Source organism: Carex rostrata, chromosome 24 (assembly GCF_964058835.1).
Source record: "Carex rostrata chromosome 24, lpCarRost1.2, whole genome shotgun sequence".
In the NCBI taxonomy this organism is placed as follows: domain Eukaryota; kingdom Viridiplantae; phylum Streptophyta; class Magnoliopsida; order Poales; family Cyperaceae; genus Carex; species Carex rostrata.
Window position 1 is genome coordinate 8,568,808 of NC_135941.1, and position 21,639 is coordinate 8,590,446.

General features: G+C 35.9%; 1 protein-coding gene across 1 annotated transcript; it reads right to left on the reverse strand.

Moving 5' to 3' along the window:
• Positions 1 to 15,731: 15,731 nt before the first annotated feature.
• Positions 15,732 to 19,992, reverse strand: LOC144575856 (putative disease resistance RPP13-like protein 1). Its single transcript, XM_078326102.1, has 2 exons — positions 16,351 to 19,992; positions 15,732 to 16,164 (listed from the first exon to the last, which is right to left on the reverse strand). The coding sequence occupies exon 1, from the start codon at positions 19,792 to 19,794 to the stop codon at positions 16,984 to 16,986; it is 2,811 nt and encodes a 936-aa protein (XP_078182228.1). The 5' UTR covers positions 19,795 to 19,992; the 3' UTR covers positions 15,732 to 16,164; positions 16,351 to 16,983.
• Positions 19,993 to 21,639: the final 1,647 nt, after the last annotated feature.

Sequence of the window (21,639 nt, forward strand, 5' to 3'; positions counted from 1 at the left end):
CTGATACAGATGGTAAAATTTCTGCCGCAGCACAAACAGTTTATGATTGTAGGTGGCAGAAAGTTGCACGGCGTCAGGTTAGCTAACGGTGCGGTATTTTTTGCATGTGGGTGTGAATGGCAATGCCCCCGGCTGGGCTCAGTACTCTGCTGCTTCGAATGTGAGCAGGTCACCGAACTCAGGGGAAAATATTCACTCGGGATTTCTTCCTGCATTCCTCCTGGTTCACCCCTTGTGACGACCTACGTTCATGATCAGTTGTCGGAGGTTTTATTATTTACGATTGTGAGGACGTTTTACTCCCGACAGGCGCAAGCCCCCGCTGTTAATTACATCAGAAAGACCTTTCGAGTCTATCTGAAGACCTCATGCATTCCGGGATGTGTGCCTATTTGGATTGAATCGGATAATGGGGCTAAAAAGGGCTCATGTATAGTCTGTTTTGGTCGCATGGTTGGTTCTCATTTGATTTATGGGTATGTTTTGGTAAATTGTCATGATGTATGCATGAAGACATGGATTTATGTATTTTAAATGTGGAAAAATTCATGAGAAATATCATTTGTATGTTCTTAATTCGAAAGGAACGTTTGATGTCACTTTTATGCTTTTATTTATAAAGATGTGTTTGAGAGAGGGGCATTTTGGTCATTTCAGATTACGGCTGAGATTTGAATATGTCCAAATATTATTTAAAGTTAAAGAAGATTGAATTTGGGTTCATTTGGAACTGGTTTGAGTTGATTTGGACTTAGTATGAGAAAGTTATGGCCAAAAAGGACTTGAAAGGGCTTATTTGTGAAGATTTTATACTCCCAGGGACTTGTTTGTAAATTTTCAGGGACCTGAGGCTGTGATTTGGGCTTTTGACAAGGTCTGAAATGCAATTTGGGCCTTTAAGGGCTTGTTTGGGAAGTTTTTATGCTGGCAGGGGCCTTTATGTAAATTTACAGGGACTTCTCTGTTTATTTTAATAAAACAGATGGGTTTATATGCAAAAGAGGATCTTCTGGTCATATGTGGACTTTAAGATCAGTGCAGAGCTTTGAGATTTGGGCTTTTGGGCCTTTGAGATGTGCACAAGTCACTGGATTGAAATCATTGGGCTTCAAGATTAGTGCAGAGATGATTTGGTTAAGTGGGCTTCAAGATTTGGGTTTTAGTATCAAGATTTGGGCTTTCGGCCTTTGAGATGTACACTGGGCCTTTAATTAATGCACAAAGCCTCAGATACCATTCATTTGAACTTTGAGATTCGGGCTAATCTCTTAATTGATTTAAACATATGACATGTGGGGCCCAAATGTCAGGATCCGTTGGATTTGATTTAAATTTGGTTCACTGATCAAACAGATTGCTTTGAGATCTGTGCTTCTTGCTTTGAGGATCGTGCAAAGGGGTTATAGGCTTTAGGGTTCATCCCTGACAAACTCAATCCGGCCGATCCAGGTCACGGCAGCGCCGGCCAAGGGCATGGTTGTGATCGCCTTGATGTCAGGAGTCGATTGGTGCCATTGTCGGCTGTCGACGGCCATCGGAGGCGGCGGAACAGGCATCTACAGTACCTATCGGTACCGATTGGATTCTAGATCGATTTTTATCGATTTCTTTGGGTTTTCTTTCAATTGACTGGTCAATTGAAATCGTATGATGTTATAGGAGACATCAGGGATACCAATTTGAGGCTTAGAGAAGTTTTGGACATGTTTTGAGCTTCATGACTTAGGTTTCGGTACCGAATTGGTACCAATGAGTGGTACAGAAGGTTTAAAGCCAAATTGAGTATTCTTGAGAGTTTCTTACATGTCTTAGAAGGATTTGGATCATCACAGAAATACTGATTTGTGCTAGATCAGGTTTTGGTCAAGAAGAGGATATATGAACATGATATTTCCAGATTTCCAGATCCAATTACTCTTGAATTTTGTAAAGAAGTCATAAATTTTATTTCATGAACTCAAATATAGACATATCAAGGATTTCTGTTCCAAATTTGAGAATTTTCTGAGCTCATTTACTCAGTCAAATGGCTTGATCAGTGTCAGGGGCATTGAAGGTAATTTTGTCAATTTAATTTACAGAATTTTCATTTTTAAAAGATGAACTTTGGAACCTCATAACTTTCTGTAGGAATGTCCAAATGATGCAAACTTTATATCGATTTTGTGTATTTTGAAGTGCTTTATTTAGCTGTGAGGTTTGTTTTCCAATTTGGTCCTTCCATTGTTCTGAAATGGCTGATCTGTCAGCAGAGGTCATTTGTACACATTTCAATGAATTCTATTGTACCAGTGGCATTTCCATTGCTTTGTATTGCTGAGTATAGGTTCAATGTGTTATAGGGGACTAATGTATGTCACTTTATGCATGATTAAAGGTCTGGTTTAGTTCAGAACAGGTTTTCAAGGGCTTAAAGCCACTGTTTTCATACCAGTAACAAAAAGAGAAGATCAAGGAGTTTAAAAATCCTGAAATCATCATTTTAAACATATTTTGAACATGCCTGTGCCTGGAAATATGCAGGGAAGTCCCTGATTTTGTTTAAAACCATGTTTTGGCACTTTTACACTTGTTTCAAAGGCATTATCATCAAAACTTCATGGATTTAAAGATGTAAATGACATGGAGCAACTCAGTTGCTGTCTTTTTACACTTTAGACCTCAGTTTTTCACTATTTGCAATCAGATCCTCAAAGATAATGAAATTAACCATTAAAAAGGGCATAATTTCACTATTTCCTTGGATTTGACAGCAACATAGGCCTTTCTCAAGTGGACTTAGGGTTGAGAACTGCAAAGGATGCTTACTTGCTCACTTTAAACAACCCTTGTGTGATTATCTTTTGATTTAAGTTACTTTTTCCTTTTTTAATCACTTTTAATCAAAGAAATCAAGGGATTAGATGAGCAAGGATGCCAGCTGGCTCACTACACTCATCCTAGCCCTCAATTAATTTGCAAAAGTGATCCAAGGAGGCAGAGAAGAAAAAGATGAGAGAAAAATAGTAGAAAATGTATTAAAATGTGTTTTTTTATGAAAGATTTGTACAAGAATGATGATTTTTGTATTTTAAATGCTTGTATATATTATTTTGATGTTTTAAAGAGAGATTATCAGATCAGAAACACAAAATAGAGCAAAGAGTAACAAGAAGAAGATCAAAAATGGCAAAAAAGAAACTTTATTCATGAAATTAGTACATGAGATGGCCCCCTAGGGGCCTTACATTGAATCCAAGACTTAATTACCTATGAATTAAGCTTGCTAAGCACAGAGGAAGCCTATGGTGTGTGTGTGCACCACTGTGTGTATGTAAAGTGTGTGTTTGTGTGTATCTAGAGCTTGATTGCGTGTATCTTTCTCTAGCTGTCTCTTTTCTTGTGTCTGTCTGTTCTTTTTTCCTGAGCTTCATTTGGGGTGCCCATTTATAGGCTAGAAGCTAGGGTTTTGTGTTGCCCCAGCTGAGGTGGTCTCATCTTGACCAGAGGTGTTTGATCAAATGCCTCTGGCTGATTGGCTTCATTCCATGTGTGTTTTGTGTAGGGGATCACCCAATCATGCTTTGACATGTCACTTGAATGTGTTGGATGCATCTGAGCCCTTGGATTAACCTATAGGGCATGGCATGGCATCTTAGCCTTTGATTGCATGGCTTCTGAGGTGCAATTCGATTTGCATGACACCTGAGGTGCAGGAGGAATATTCCTCTATTTTGGCATGACCTCAGGTGTCTAGGACATGTGTCCTGGGGACCAGGAAGGGTTGTTGACAGCTAACAAGCTGTGTTGTGTTGGACCCGAGCACCATGGAGCTTAACATGGTCCATTTCATCAATTACTGAACTTCAGGGTATATAACTTGACATGTGGCATCGCATTGATCCCATTATAATGTTATAAGGTGCAATTTACCATTTGGATAACGAGTCCAATGCCTTCAGCCATGGCCAGAACTGAGCTAAAGCTCTTTGTTCAATTCGGTTTATTTAATCCATTAAACCTCAAATTGAGAGCATGAATAGCGTCGCCTGAGTGTGTTGAGCATCCCTGCCAAGTTTCAAAGCTTAATTGCCTCTCTAGCCCGAGTTCACAAATCCACTCTTCTTCTCTTCTCGGCTCAAATTAGAGCTTGTGAGAAGGAATTGATTGCTGAGATTTGAGCAGAGAGAAGAGGGAAGGTAGCTCTCTTAATCCCTTATAAAGTTTCCTTCAATTTCCTCTTAATTCCAGCGAATTCAAAGCTCGAAATTGAGCTTGGCCGACGGCTGGAGGAAGAAGGAGATGTCAGAGATCAGGGGCCCGCTCGTCAGCGGCTCAGATCCGACATTTTCCTTTGTTCACTCACGGGTGAGCTTGGCGCATCATAGGCCGCGTGAGAGGCAGTGGTATGGTTCACAGTGCTCCGAGAGCACGTGAAGTGAAGGGGTCACGGGCGCTGAGTTTAAACTCAGCGCTCTCCCTTTGTTGGTTCGGCTGGTCAGGGTGTATCGTGCACCATTGCGCTGCCAGTTCGGTGTATGGAGTTCATTTCCCATGCTCTGGGTTCAGCCATCTCCAGAAGTCAGCGAAATTTTGTTTCTACTGCTGACCAGAGGGTCCCACTTGTAATATAGGGGTTTGCGGCTCCCAATTTGCACCCAGAATACTTAGGGTTATTGCTATGGGTACCCTGTGCCATGTGGCACCAATCAGAGGCTGCCAAATCAGCATGAACTTTGAAAATTCATAACTCCTTGATCATTTGGAGTTAGAATCTGAACCTTATATCAAAATTCATGGTTTTAAGTGTAGAATATTACCATGAATTTTAATATGTCATTTCCCTTTGTCTTGGGAAGGTTTTAAATCATTTGGCTTCTTTCCAAGCATTAAAATTATTACCAATATTTAATCGGCAATATTTTAGGGTACAACAATGATAAGCATGTGAATGATGACCTTGATATTACTTGTCTCATGCTCACGATAATGAACTCTGAGCTTCAGAAGCAGCTTGAGAAATTGAGTGCCTATGACATAATTGTGCAGTTTCGTGAACTTTTTCAAGTTCAAGCTCGTACTGAGAGATATGAGACATCAAAGGCATTATATCAATGCAAACTGGCAGAAGGAAGCCCGGTTAGTCCTCATGTACTCAAGATGATGGGATACATTGAGAATCTGAACCGTTTGGGCTATCCCCTCAGTAAAGACTTGGCTACTGACATTATTCTCCAGTCCTTGCCCTCAAGTTACCATCAATTCATTCTGAATTTTAACATGAATGGGCTGGAGAAGTCAATGACAGAATTGCATGGAATGCTAAAGACAGCTGAACAAAACCTGAGGAAACCTAATGATGTCCTGTTGGTTAAGAAGGAAACGAACTTCAAAAAGAAAGGCAAAAAGGGCAAAGGAAAGGCCAAAGGAAAAGACCAAGGCAAAGACAAAGTTCAGGGTGGGACCTTGAACAAAAGAAAGTCTGTTGCCAGTGCCGCTGAGTCGCAGTGCTTCTATTGCAATGAGATTGGTCATTGGAAGAGAGACTGCAAGAAGTTCAAGGAAGATAACAAGAAGGGAAGTGGAGCTTCCACTTCAGGTATTTTTGTTATAGAAATTAACATTTCTACTTATCAAACTGATTCATGGGTATTAGATACTGGATCAGGAGCTCATATTTGTTCAAATATGCAGGTGCTCGCAAAGAGTAGAATGTTAAATAAAGGAGAGGTACAGCTACGTGTCGGCAATAGAGCACGAGTTGCTGCTTTGGCCATAGGCACTGCATCATTGGCTCTACCTTCCGGAATGATCTTAGAATTAAATAATTGCTATTATGTACCTGCCATAAGTAGAAACATTATCTCTATTTCATGTTTGGATATGTTTGGATTTGAATTTAAATTTAAGAACAGTGGCTGTTGCTTTTATTTAAATGATATGTATTATGGCAAAGCTTCGTTACATAATGGGTTTTATATTCTAGATTTTGATGTTCCTGTCTATAACATACAAACCAAAAGACTCAAATCAAATGATTTGAATTCCACTCTATTATGGCATTGTCGTTTAGGACATATAAGTGAGAAACGCATAAAGAAGCTTCATAAAGGACTTCTAGACTCATTTGATTTGGAATCACTTGAAACATGCGAAGCTTGTTTGTTGGGAAAAATGACTAAAACACCTTTCACTGGGATAAATGAAAGGGCGAATGACCTTTTGGTACTTATACATTCAGATGTATGTGGACCATTTAGTTCAGTCGCAAGAGGTGGTTTTCAGTACTTCATCACATTTACTGATGATTTTAGTAGATATGGTTATGTCTATTTAATGAGAAATAAATCAGAAGCATTTGAGAAATTCAAGGAATTTCAGAATGAAGTACAAAATCAACTTGGCAAGACAATTAAAGCTCTTCGGTCAGATCGAGGAGGCGAATATTTGAGTCAAGAATTTGGTGATCATTTGAAGCAATTTGGAATTGTTTCACAACTTACTCCTCCAGGAACACCTTAATGGAATGGTGTGTCTGAAAGGGGAATAGAACATTATTGGACATGGTTCGTTCTATGATGAGTCAAGTTGATCTTCCATTATCATTTTGGGGATATGCTCTAGAAACGGCAGCTTTCACACTTAATAGGGTTCCAACAAATGCAGTTGAGAAGACACCATTTGAAATATGGACTGGGAAACGTCCTAGTATGTGTTTTCTTAAAATATGGGGTTGTGAGGCTTATGTAAAACGATTGATGTCTAATAAGCTCACACCTAAATCTGATAAGTGTTTCTTTGTTGGATATCCAAAACAAACCAAGAGATTTTTCTTCTATAATAGGGCAGAGAACAAAGTATTTGTTGCTCGAAATTGTGTCTTCTTGGAGAAAGAATTTCTCTCCAAAGGAGTTAGTGGGAGTAATATGCATCTCAAAGAAATTCGAGATACTCAAGAAAATACTCCTACTACTCATGAGGAACCACAAGACATTATGGAACCTATACAAGAGACATTACCATTACGAAGGTCGGATAGGGAACGTCGCATACCTCAGAGGTATTTGTTGCTCATATCAGAACAACGCGACATATTGTTATTGGACAACAATGAGCCTACGACGTTTCGTGAAGCAATGGAAAGCCCGGACTCTGATAAATGGCTTGAGGCTATGAAATCTGAAATGCAATCCATGGAAGATAATCAAGTTTGGAGCTTGGTTAATTTACCTAATGGTGTAAGAACCATTGAATGTAAATGGATTTTTAAGAAGAAAATTGACATGAATGGGAATGTTCACATTCACAAAGCACGTTTGGTGGAAAAATGTTTCAAGCAAATTCATGGGATAGACTATGATGAAACTTTTTCACCAGTTGCAATGCTTAAGTCAATTAGGATATTTCTAGCAATTGCCGCATATTTTGATTATGAGATTTGGCAAATGGATGTCAAAACCGCTTTCCTTAATGGAAACTTGAACGAGGATGTGTACATGACACAACCCGAAGATTTTGCTGATCCAAATAATGCTAGGAAAGTATGCAAACTTCGAAAATCTATTTATGGATTGAAACAAGCATCTCGGAGTTGGAATATTCGTTTTGATGAAGTGGTCAAAGAATTTGGATTCATCAAGAACGAAGAAGAACCTTGTGTTTATAAAAGACTAGTGGGAGCGCACTTGTTTTTCTTGTCTTGTATGTGGATGACATTATGTGATTGGAAATGATATTCCATTGCTTCAATCAGTAAAGTCTTCGTTGAAAAGTAGTTTTTCAATGAAGAATTTAGGTGAAGCAAATTACATATTGGGAATAAGGATCTATAGGAATAGATCAAAAAGGCTAATTGGATTGAGCCAAAGTATATACATTGACAAGGTATTGAAAAGATTCAACATGCAAGATTCAAAGAGAGGATCTTTACCTATGTCAAGTGGCATAAGTCTCTGCAAGAATCAGTGTCCTTCGACACAAGATAAGCGAGACCGCATGAGTAAGATTCCATATGCTTCTGCAATTGGATCTATCATGTATGTTATGCTTTGTACACGTCCCGATGTTTCATATGCTTTGAGTGTCACAAGCAGATACCAGTCAGATCCAGGTGAGGGTCATTGGATAGCAGTGAAGAATATCCTTAAGTACTTGAGAAAGACTAAGGATGCATTTCTTGTTTATGGAGGTGAGGAAGAGCTTGTTGTATCTAGTTATACAGATGCAAGCTTCGAAACCGACAAAGATGATTTTAAATCGCAATCTGGATTTGTATTTTGTCTCAATGGAGGAGCTGTGAGTTGGAAGAGTTCCAAGCAGGAGACAGTAGCTGATTCTACAACAGAAGCTGAATATATTGCTGCTTCAGAAGCAGCAAAAGAGGCTGTTTGGATAAGGAAGTTCATTGTTGAACTTGGTGTGATTAAAAGTATTGAAAATCCAGTGGATCTCTATTGTGATAATAATGGAGCAATCGCACAGGCTAAAAGCCAAGATCACACCAAAAGTCCAAACACATTTTTCGACGTTTTCACCTTATTCGAGAGATTGTGAATAGAGGTGATGTTAAATATGCAAAATAACAACGGATGCAAATGTGGCAGATCCTTTGACTAAACCACTATCGCAAGTTAAGCATAATATGCATACTAGAGCTATAAGTATTAGATACATGAGTGATTGGCTCTAGTAATTATGCTACAGAAGTTGATAATTTAGATGTTTATTTGTATGTTTATGTTTTATGAATAAAACAATGTAATGTTCCTTGAATAATTTATTGCTTATTATTTATTATCAATTCGATGAGTTGGATCGTAAAACTTTATAATGGAATGCAATATTATTCTAAATAGTCCCTAGTATTTATTGTTAGTTGGAACACTAATAATTTATGGACTGGTATGTGGATTGATTGTGGATGATCAGGTTTTACGGATCATTGATATGGGATATCCAATGCAATCACATGGATATATGTTTGATAAACATGATATTGGACAGACCCGCTATAAAATACTGTATGGATTATTATGTGTCATCAGTTTATTTTATACAATATTTTGTTGAATCCTTTGACCTGAGATCATCATTGATTTCTTCAATGAGGAATGTATACTTTAATGCTATCAAACGTTAGCCCTAACCAGGTAACTATAAAGGTAGTAATTGGGTATATTATGAATCATGTGAAGAAATGTGTGTGATCAAGATGGAATTTATCCCTCTCATGTATTGAGAGTATGATATTTCTGGGCCCTTCTAGAAAGATAGATTGAAAAATGCATGGCCGTGCTATATGGTTGATAGTCAATCATATGAAAGTCAATCTAACTTTGGTATGAGAAATCAAAGATTGTAATGTACAAAGTTGACACATATCCTGCTTTGAGTACAATCAAGATATCAAGTAATAAAGGGATTAACATAAATAATTGTGAGGTACTTGTCGGATATTGACATTCATATAATTTGGATAGTCATAATGCCCTGCTAGGGACCGCTTATGATTTGTGTGCCGAAAAGGACTTTCAGCTCACTGCCAACATTATATGAACCTATTGGATCACACACAAGAACAAGGTTGAAATCAAATTTAATATATATATTAATTTCAGACAAATGTATTAGATGCATTAATATTTGGAATTAGAACAAGTGGGAGACTGTAAGAAGTGTTCTACAGGCCAAATAATATGGGCTGAATTAATATATTAAGTCTTATTGGGCTAGGCCCAAATTCTTGATCTGATCTGATCTCAGAACAGATCACGTTTTCTGTATTGAGAATTAACCCTTTATTATTTTGGGACAGATCTAGATCCATTCATTCTCAGAACAGATCACGTTTTCTGTTCATAAACATATATACGACTGATCTCCAAATGAATTAATCTGTATTGAGAATTGCCCCTTTATTATTTTGGGGAATCATAGAATCGATCGATTATTACATACACCCGTCAAATATATAGCAAAATATTTTGCATTAATTATTTAGATTAATAAAACAAATTTTCAAATAAAATAATAATAATGCATTTTTTTTAAATCTATAACATAATTGTTGCCTTAAAATAAATTATTTGTAGAACTATAATTACAATTTAGAATATTTTGAACACAAATAAATATTTTTTTTTCAAAACATTAAACCCGTACAGTTATAAAACAAGAAAATTATTTATACACCAAGAAATAACAAAGGATAACAATATCATTATTATAAAAATTATATTATCCCTTAATTGGACCGTTAAACAAAATATAATTTTAGTGAATTTTTCTAATGTAAATCACTTGATTAAAATAAAATAAAAAAGAAATGAATTAAAAGTATGTACTTTAAAACTTTAAAAAAATTAATGTAGAATTTATTTCTTCGAAGTACTCTTGAGTCTTGACTTTCTTTTTTAGAAATATTATATTATGTGGTGATAACTTTGCTGTCAAATGTATATTAATTGTGTTTGCCCAAGTATATATATATTATGTATGGTTCCCGGCCACTTAATTTCTTTTTCTAAATTAGGCCCTCCTCTTAAAGATTAAGAGATTCGTATCGCTTCTTAAAGAGATCTAAGACAAGTTTCTATAAATTTAATCTGACTGAGACTCATTTTAGTACCTTCAGTCTTATTTACTCTAATTTAACATAAGCATTAATTAATTACATTATGCCAAATTTAGCCCTCTCTTTTCATGGACGTCTCTTATCAAGCAATTATTTTGTTCTACTTAATGAACTCCATTATTATATTAAATTTTCAACAACTTTATTTGTTTCTTATTAATATTATGTAGGATGATATCAATATTTTTTTTTTAAAAATATTACAAATTTTGGAACAAATTATTAAAATGTGTTTTTTTTTAATGACAAAACGCGACTATTGACTCGGATATGAGGAATTGTCATTCAAGAATGTTTGTGAGGGAGGATTATTTTCCAAGTCCAAATTAAAAAATAATAATAATACATTTCATTACAAAATTTTACAAAATATCCTTCTTTTGCAAATGTTGAAACAAAATACCTTCGTTCTAAATATTTTCCAACAAAAATTCGGTCCATTAATTTTGATTTTTACCTTCATTTTTTTATATCTTTTAAATTTTAATTTCAATTTTTGCAATAAAATTTTATAAACTGTAACATTCAATATTTAAATTACTTTAGCATCACATTTTAGAATATGAACAACGAAGTATTATATTTTAATAAAATACAATAATAAGCATGGATTTGTGATATGTATTCCTAAACAAATCCTATTAATATGAGTAGAGAAGAATGGGTCATTGAAAAAAATAGAGAAGACGATTTAAGAGGGTTTTTGTTTAATTGGGGGATTTAGAAAGACTCTATAACGGATTTAATATTATAAATATGATAAATTCAAAAATTACTAATATTTCAAACTATTTTTTGACATAATAATAAATTTCTGATATATTTTAGACATTTACAACTTTATTTGTGTTGTTATCGATTTTTTTTTTAAATAGAAAAATATAATTGACTGAATATAAATTTCAAAATTGGCGTAGCATTGCGTAATAAATAACAAATAAAATTCATACCTAATTTCAACTAACTGACAAGTTTTTTTAAGAAAAACGAAATTTATGTCTCTAATAAAAAAATTATATGAATGAAATTAGAGATTGAGATATGAGTACATAAAACTGATAGATTTTGAGAACTTGATTTGCTCAAGAATTAATTTTCAATTTGATTAATTAGTGAAATGGTAAATATTGAGGAGTGAGTCTATGGTACTATGCATATCACGGGTTGTTACCATGCTACGGCTCTACATTCGAGTTTTCAAATCCTAACGGTCGATCCGAACCGTTCATATTGTTCTCCATATTAATATGTGTTTGGACACCAAATTTTACATTTTTTGAAAAATTTTTACTATTTTTTTAGATATTTAGAAAATCACTTGATCTGAAAATTCTGGACCATCCAAAAACAGTGATTTTCAATAAATCTAAAAAAATAGTAAAAAAATTTCAAAAAATGTAAAATTTGGTCTCCAAACACATATTAATATGGAGAACAAGATGAACGGTTCGGATCGACCGTTAGAATTTGAAAACTCGAATATAGAGCCATAGCACGGTAGCAAATCGTAATATGCATAGTACCATAGACTCACTCAATATTGAGTGCTATATATGCTGACCAACGTGGCTAATCAGATTTTATAAAATCGCAACTGTTGATTAGTGCTCTGTGGCAGTGTCGAAGCTAGGAATTCATTTCGCCAGAAATTCAATCAAGGGTAGGCAAGCATAACTATATAAATAGTTGTAAGAAAATTAACATAAATGAACATCAAAGGCTTCAACTAAGTCGAAAGTTTATAACAAATATTCTTTTACATATCAAAAAACATGAAATATATTAATGCTACAAAATCAAGTCAATGAAGGAAGCGTTCCTCTACGGTTACTCATATTTTGCTATCGTTACATAATTCGTTTATCATCTACCTCATCAAATAACTCACTCTCAATGTAAGTGCATTATACGTGTACACCGGATTGGCCGGAATTCTTCCTCTGCCCCTGCTCTGTGGTAGGCAAGTGCATTATAGGTGTAGACCGGATTGGCGGGAATTCTGATCAGACTGTCCGTCGTTAAACTCAAGGATGCGTTAATACAGAAGATGAAGACTCCGTCAAGAGCCGCTGCTGCTCCGGCATTGTTAACTACCTCCATGCCTAACCCTCACAGCTCTGTCAAGTTAGTCGATTAATTAATCTCCATTACACATGAGCTGATCTCAAATCGGGGAATTATGAACTGCCAAACTAGCTCCTCTTGATTCAAATCAATAAAAGGAGACTCGAAACCGATCAAGCTCCAGGACGTGGAAGGTAATCAATATATGAGATGATGACATGGCATTAGCACTGATACTATGTTAAGTTTAATATATATATTTTTATTTTGGAAAAAGGCTGTAACAGCCCTGTATATTTACCAGTAAACACTACAAGTATTCTATACTATCCCAACACAGTATAACATTCAGAAAAAAAAAAATAAAAAATAAAAACCACTAAGAAACCCTGGGACCCATATGTACAGGGCTTAATTGTTAAGCTTATTACTTGCTGTTTTCTAGACGAAATCAAAGCATTGCTTGTTTGTTTTTGTTATAAATAATACTTAAAGTCAAATATACCTCAGTTATTTCTTTGGTACCTGTGATGAACAAAATGGGGTCTATGACTTGACTATGGCTAAAATTTCTTGCTGATTGAATAAGAAAGAGTGTTCAGATAAGACATTACAGATGAGCGTGTGAAACTAGTTCATAATTTGAACTTCACATTGGTGTAGCTCCCTGGAAAACAGAGTATAACGAGTCGTTAATTCTATTGTGCCAGAAAAATGTGCTTGTGCAATAAAGTGGAGAAGTACCTCGAATCGAATACCTAAGGGGACATTTCTCTGATTTTAATTAATACATGCATTTCTGTGTCGATTCGGCCATATTTCCAAAGAGCTCTGCTTTAAATACTGGGGATCATGCTGCCTGTGTTAATCTATGTCACATGAAAGAACACTCTTAAGAATTAAGTTCCATCAGCTGTCTCGCTATATATGTTCCATAAGTGACTTAATTTGACCGTCTCTGTTTAATTTTAAATAAAATATAATTAAGCACCTATTCCTAATTTGACTCTCTGTTTCTACATAATTCCTCTCTTTCCTGACTACTGCCGGCCGAACACCGTACCGGTCATGGACCTATTCCTCATTCGTTTCTGGTCAGTGAGTTCCTGTCGCTCAGCCGCATCATTGCTTCCTCTGCTTACAATGTAAGCTCCAATGATCAGATTAGATGCTTTGAAGCTTCAAGTTCACTCTCCCAGGTTTAATTAGTCCTCTAAAGAAAGAAGACATATATAATATTATTTGGCAATCACTTCTGATAAATTCTATATGTGATATATGAAGGGGCAGATCTAGCCTATTGCATTATACTCTAAAGGTATACGAATTAGTGTCGGCTTTATATTATCAACCGACACTAATGTGTATTACTGTCGGCTCTTTAATAATCAGCCGACACTAATAGTTATTAGTGTCGGCTTATTATTAAAAGGCCGACAGTAATACACATTAGTGTCGGTTGATATTATAAAGCCGGCACTAAATCTATAGACCGACACTTCCCTCTTGTAATTGATTATTAACCGACACTAATGAGTATTAGTGTCGGCTCATTGATTAATAGCTGACACTAATGAGTATTAGTGTCCAGTGTTGTAAAATGCGGTTCTATGCGGCGCATATGCGGCCGCATATAAGTTTGCAGTTGAATTCCGCATAAGAAATCATTATGCGGTCCCAATATGCGGAACCACTGATTCAAACCCATTAACTGAATTCAAATCTGAAAATTTTCGAACCCATTATCTAACTTTGGACCTTGAAATAACTTTCAGACCCATTATTTGAGTCCGAATAGGCAGGTAAGCAATACAGCGTCCCCCTCCTCTTCTTTTATAGGAGCTTGAGCGCTAGAAATTAATTGTTTGATGATTGTGGGACTTATGAGCAGCTGCAGTATATTACATACCGGCTCCGAAGGCAACGGGAGCAGTAAATGGCACAAGGAATTCACGTGCAGCTCCAGTATATACATGTGCAGCCCATTTATGGGCTATTGGCCCAAAAGAATAAAAGGCAAATGAATAAGATATTGGCTCCCGAATATTACATGTGCAGCCATTTTTATAGAACAAATAATGTATGATGGTAGGGCCTAATATTTAAATATAGATAATCTAATAAAATTTTAATAGATGAGAAATTTCACTTATTGGTTAATAAACTTCTAATATATTTGATATATTTAATATAGATGACTCAAATATTTAATATATTTGATATAAATGATATAAATATTTAATTTTTAATGAAAAAATCCGCATATATTAGTCCGCATAAAAATCCGCATATGCGGCTGTATACCGCATATGCGGTATGCGGTGGCCTTCCGCATACCTTCCGCATACCGCATTTTACAACACTGTTAGTGTCGGCTAAAGTATTAGTGTCAGCTATTTGAGGCGACACTAATTGTATGTTCTCCACTAGTGGTAAGGACCTACCTGAGATAGGGATAGAAGTAAATGGTTTAAGAACATTTAATTGGATATCTAAAAAGAAAGAATTTTATTTTACTGCACCTGAATAGTAGCATCATTGAGGCCTAGCTCCATTTTTCCTCCAATCAAACCATTCTTGGAAAAATATGCACTTCGAGAAGACTTCTTTATTTTATTTTGCTGGGATATATACATAAACACTAAAAGAAAACCAGGGTTCCAACAGTTCTCCAATCAAGCTCCAGTTTTTTTTTAGGACTAAAAATAAAAACTAGCAAAATACTTGCATGACTACGAATACATAAGTTGCCATACAACAACACAACACAGCACTCATTTTCTTGGGCACACAAAAACACCAACCAACCAATATACTTCTACATACAAAACAAAATACATTTTTTTTTTTCTATTTTTCTATTTTCTTCTTTTTATCATTTTTTTTAAAACAAAACATCAAACACAAAGCATGGAGATTGTACACGAGAGGCAATAGAGAACTCATGAAGTATCTCTTTTCTTTTCTTTTATTTCCCAGAACAATTCACACTTCATCTTCAATTTGCAAGTAGTTGAATTAACTATTGATTAATATTTGTAGTAGCACCAATATCACAATCTATCAAATCAAAAGAAAGAGAACCACAAATTAACTTCATATTTTTAATCAACTGAGGTTTTTTGAAAACATTTTCTTAATTCTGTTATAATTTGATATATAATTTGGACACATAATTAATTAATGATGCAAAAATCACTTTACATTAAGTTGCGTTCTACATGACTTAATTGATGTCATTTAGAACTTGACAAGCATAACAAAATACATTAATAAGATGCACCATAATTGTTATGAAAGCCTAATTTTTTTTTATCCTTTACAATAAAAGATTGAAAACTACCTCTATTAAATATATATCCTGTAACTATTTTCCTAGGTTTTTTTTTATCTAGCTATTTTAATGCTTCTTTATGTCACGACCCTATCGCCGGGCTGGGGCTGGCGACAAGAGAGGCACCCTCGCATCCATCCATTGTCCCATCAACCTACGTCACAACAAAAATAACAAACATAAATAATACGAAATCAGCTACAAAACTTAGTAACCGGTTATTTAACGACGCGTTTTTCAATTACTAGCTTAATTAATAAACCATTCAAAAATACTGGATTAATCCACACAAATTCAAATCAAATTATGAATACATATTTCACCGACGATAACAAATTACCTCTTCTCGTTGCAGCCAGAAACTATAAACCTCGAGCTCTCAAGTAATGGCGGCATATCTGGGAGAGAACTTAGATTTTTACACCCAATGATCTCAAGATCTCTAAGATTGGTCAACTCATTTAAGCCCCTTAGTGAAGCAAGGTTTGGGCAATTACTTAGTTTTAGGAAACTGAGTGCCTTGAAATGACCGATATGAGGATTTATCATGGTTGGGATATCCACAACACATAATTCTTCTAGGGATATGAAACCTTGTAACATATCATCCGAAAGCATACAACTCCTTAGTTGAACACATTTTAGAGTACTAGATCTAGTTCTCCTCCCGTGTGATGATGATGTTAATTCAATAGTGTCACTGCAGCTTGTAACAACTAATGATGTTTCAAAGCTCACAAGGTTGGGGCAGAGTGATATATGGAGGTTTTCAAGGGTGTTATGAGTGTCTAATCCACCAATTGAGGTAAGTAACAGGCATCCGTGAATTTTAAGTTTCAGGAGATTGGTCAGGAAACTAAGGACCTCTTTAGGTATACATGTGATAGTTATGATATGCTCTAACCTCAGATGGGTAAGGGAGGTAAGTCCTTGCAAAGACCCAGCTAAGATTTTGTCTGTGATAAAGCAGAATTTAATTGAAAGCCTCTCGAGGGGGGGGGGGGGGCAGGAATGGTTCACCATAAATATCTTTAAGCTGACAGATGAGGTCTAACCTTTTCTCTAAGCATTTATTTAGATCTTTTGAAATGGTTGATAATGTTTCTTCTTTTATATCATCACAATATTTCATCATTTCCAGAACTTCATTGAACTGATAATCAATGGAGAGAACAACAGAAAGAAAGTTGGAAAAAGAATCCTCTATAATATTAGTCATCATTTCCTTGAAAGTCACAATTCGGGATATTCGTGTACCCTTTGTTGACATTATCATATCTAAGTCTTCTTTCACTGCAAACGCAATAGGGAGACAATTAGAAATTTCCAGTTGAGTTAGATTCAAGGGAAGAGGTACCCAACTCTTGAGCCTAGGAAGAAAACAAATGGAAAGAGATAGAAGATCTGATAGTTCATTTATTTTGTGTAGGGCTTCAATGCCATAACAACGAGAAAGTTCAAGATGCTGGAGATGAATAACGTTACCATTATTTTCTAAAATCCAAGTAGGGAGCCTCTTACCACTATATCTTCGAATAACCAGCTCTTTTATTTGGGGTGGTGGACAAAGGCTATCTAGAATTTCAACATCATTGTCTCTCTGGACACATGCACTTTCAAAATTCCACCAAGAATAAGTTAATTTACGGAGGCCTTTCTTGTCAGATAAATTGGCTCGATCTGCTTCCTCCTTACATTTGACATTATTTAGACCAGAGATAGATAACGATCCATAAAGGTCTTTGAGATGCTCCAACTGTTTTAGCTCAAACTCCCTTTCCATTCTAACATCAAAATCAGTCAGCTCGTGAATTAATGATCTTAGTCTCCCAACATTAGGAATCTGGTTCTCACTCTCAGTAAATAAGAAACGTAATTGGTAGCAGAGTAATACAGAATGTGTATCTAAATTAAAATTCTTACATTTTAGGTAGCGTAGGTTTCTCAACTGAAACAAAAACTTAGGAAATCTTTTAGCATGAAGCGACATCCCTTTTATTTCCACTACATATAATTTCCTTAACTTCGAAAAAAGAGCATCAAGGTCCCCTTGTTTTGAAAATATTTCAGGAAAAATAATTGTACGTAGATCTTTGAGTTTGCATATTTTCTCCACATATTCCCCAAGCATAAAATTTTCACCATATATGTGGCGAGTATGGACAGGGATATCCTTTATCTCACCACTTTCAATTCTATAATATTCACCTTTAGAAACATCTTGGGCTAGATCGTGGATTAGGTCATGCATAGAATAAAATTTATTATCCCATTGTTCAACAACTTGAAAGAAAGAGCTAGAAATTAACTCCAAAAAATACCGATTACCAATATCCTTTATATGCTCATTACTGTCCTCGGTTTCAAGGAAGCCCTCTGCAATCCATAAATTAACCAAATGGTCTTGCTTAAACAGATGCCCTTTAGGAAACAAGCTGCAAAATGCAAAGCATCGCTGCAATGGGGGAGGGAGGTGCTGATAACTCAAAAACAGTGCTCCCATAGTATCATTTAACAAGTTTTTGTTTAGCATGGATAACCAAAATTCTGGGTCTAGTCTTCTACGCAATTGACCTGCTACTGTTGCAGCCGCTAGCGGCAAACGACATAATTTTCCCACAATCTTCTCCCCTATTGCTCTTAATCTTTTCTCCAGATTCTCAGTGACTTTTACACCAGTTAATGCATGGTTCATAAATAATGACAAAAAATCCTCATGTGCAAGTTCTGGCAATTTCATCAGATCCATAGCACCCAAAACTCTTGCTGCTTCTTCATTCCGAGTTGTCACCAATATTTTGCTACCTAGCTTACCACCTTTTAGAGGCGCAAATAATTGGCTTAGTTCTTGCTCACTAACCCCTTTCTCACACCAAACATCATCCAACACCAACAAATACTTTTTTCCTCTTAATTTGTCAGCTAGTTGGGTTATTAGCACATCCAAATTTTTGTAAACAGGACAGCTGCTCCCTGAGATCGACTCCCACATGTTTCTCATAATAGCATGGACATTAAATTTCTCAGAAACGTATACCCACATGATACAATCAAAATACTTGGCTTCTTTCTCATGTTCACAAACAAACTGTGCCAAGGTTGTCTTTCCCGACCCACCCATGCCCCATATTCCGATAACGGAGTAGCTGTTAGCATTACTACTTGATTCTGAGAAATTTTCCCGTAACAATTTTACAATGTGATCTAGGTCCTTGTCACGACCAAAAATCGCGGAACCTGAAGTCGAAATCGTTTCCCTATACTGTTCATTAGGGCTCAGGGTTGAACTATTGCCACTACTGCTTGGTAGGTTCAGCAGGGGAACAAATTTCATTGCTTCATTAACAATTTCTTCCAAATTCTCAAGGCTTTTAATGAGATTTTTCTTCTCAGATGAAAACTTGGATTTTAAATTCTTCAAAAAAGACTTAGAAGTAGATGGAAAGAGGGAATTGACCTCCTTTTCTTGTCGCCGGTACTCAACTAAACCGAGCACATGCTCGGCCTCATAGAAAGCAAACTTGAGCTTCTGAAGCCACTTGTCGAGGAACGGCCGGTGGGGGCTCTCCTGTGCAGCATCTGTGAGGATGAGCAGCTGAGGGAGGAGAGTGGTCTGGAGCTTTTCCAATTTTACGAGGAGGATTTGCTTTTGAGACTGGAACTGCTGATCTATGCCGAGAGCATCAAAGCATTTGTTCAAGAAACGGATTAGAATAGGGGAGATCAGCCAACTGGCAGCGGAGAACCCCCACCTGATTGCTGTGGTGGCCAATAGATCCGTCATGGATTCTTCTCATGAAACGTACGTTATAGAGAGAGAGAGAGAGAGAGAGAGAGAGAGAGAGCCTTGGCAGCCTATTCGAAGAGTTTAAAAAAAAAAGAGACCACTTAGGAGCCACTTTAAAGATTTTCAAAGAAAAACAACAGAGAGAAAGAGAGAAAACAGGGTCTAGTTAGGTAATGGCGCACCTTTCAGGGGCTTAAAGTATATTAACAAAAGCTAATAATGACGGATTCTGAGTGAATAATAGTACCATATATATTACACTGTGCAGAAATTAATTAAACATATACCAAGCGAATTTTACATTTCAAAATCGCATGTACCACAGGATTGACGAAATTTCAAAATGGCGAAAAATCAAACTAAATAATGTATGGCTTGAGATAACACTTGCAGGAATCTTATCCAACCAGTTGCCAAAGTTGACAAAAACACTTGTGGTTGTGGTTGGATCGATGACTCGATGTTCTCCAAATATCTTCCCATCATATTATAATTAAGACTTCCTTTGACTTCAAACCTCTACATAGCTTTCGTTGGCATGGGGTCCTTGGTAGGGCCCGGGTGGGGCCCACTTAAGTAATTAACTTTTTTCATTCATCTTCTTTTCTTAGTAATTGTGGAATTTATTTAATTACAGGAAAAAAAAAAGTAAAAAAAATGGGAAAAAAGGATATAATTAAAAAACACTAAAGTATAAAAGAGAAGAAGAATTATAAACCGTACAACGGTGGTTTACACTTATTTACATATAAAACCGTCAGATAATTTTTTTCATATATAAACGAAATATTATACTTACCCTTCAAGTCTCACATGGTTATCCTCAAACGTTTTCCAACTAATTTTAGTCGACTATGCATAACCAAAAACTATGCATTAATTACTTATTCGAAAACTAAGTTTTTTTTTTTTTTTTCAATAATTAAGTTTTAATTATGCAATATTAAATAGAAAGCTAATAGCAATACCCACACTCAAGTACCCGCAAAATCTCCACACCATAACTATCATAAATACTTGGAGAGACCATTAAAACTCCAGCACATAAATATTAATAAATATGCACAAAAATATTTTATGCCTATGAGGTGAACAATATTTACGTAAATAATTCTCGAACCAAATCTCTCAAACAAACCTGTATCATAAATACCTGTGAGGGCCATACACGTATCAGAGGTGGGTCTTTTCCAAAGTATTAATGTGGATTCTAGAAGAGCATGTTTGCATTTTCAGCAACCATTTATGTATTTTACGAGATTCAAAAAGTTAGTATTAAAAATACAAAACATCTACGGATAACTTACAAAATGAATTTTGACTTAGTCAACAAGTGCGGCACCAACAGTGGTGTTTAAACTAAAATAGACAAGTACACACTATAATAATCAATTATACAGTATGAAATAAACGAATATGTATTACACAATAGTTATGTATATATATGAATAACAACAATGTGTTAAATTATCATGCAAGGTGCTAAGAAAATGAGATCCTGGAGAATAGTTATCCTGATCTTATCACAATGAGTACTGAAATAAAATACTGTTCATATACCTGGTCAATTTTCCTGCAGCCGATCGAGAACCGCCAGCTGATTGCCGCGGTGGTTAATGTATCCACCATGGATCGATTGTTGTTCATGCAAGCTTGGTATAAAACAGAGAGAGAGAGAGAGTGTGTGTGTTGTCTTGTGTGTTAGTGTGCGTGAGAGCTGGAGACCGTGGAGGGAGATTAGTCAAATTAAGCTGGCTTGTTGAGAAGGCTAATTCTCTCTTGAAGGCACAGACCCACAGGGGCAGGTACCACTAAAACCAAAACCAACATGTCATATGTTTT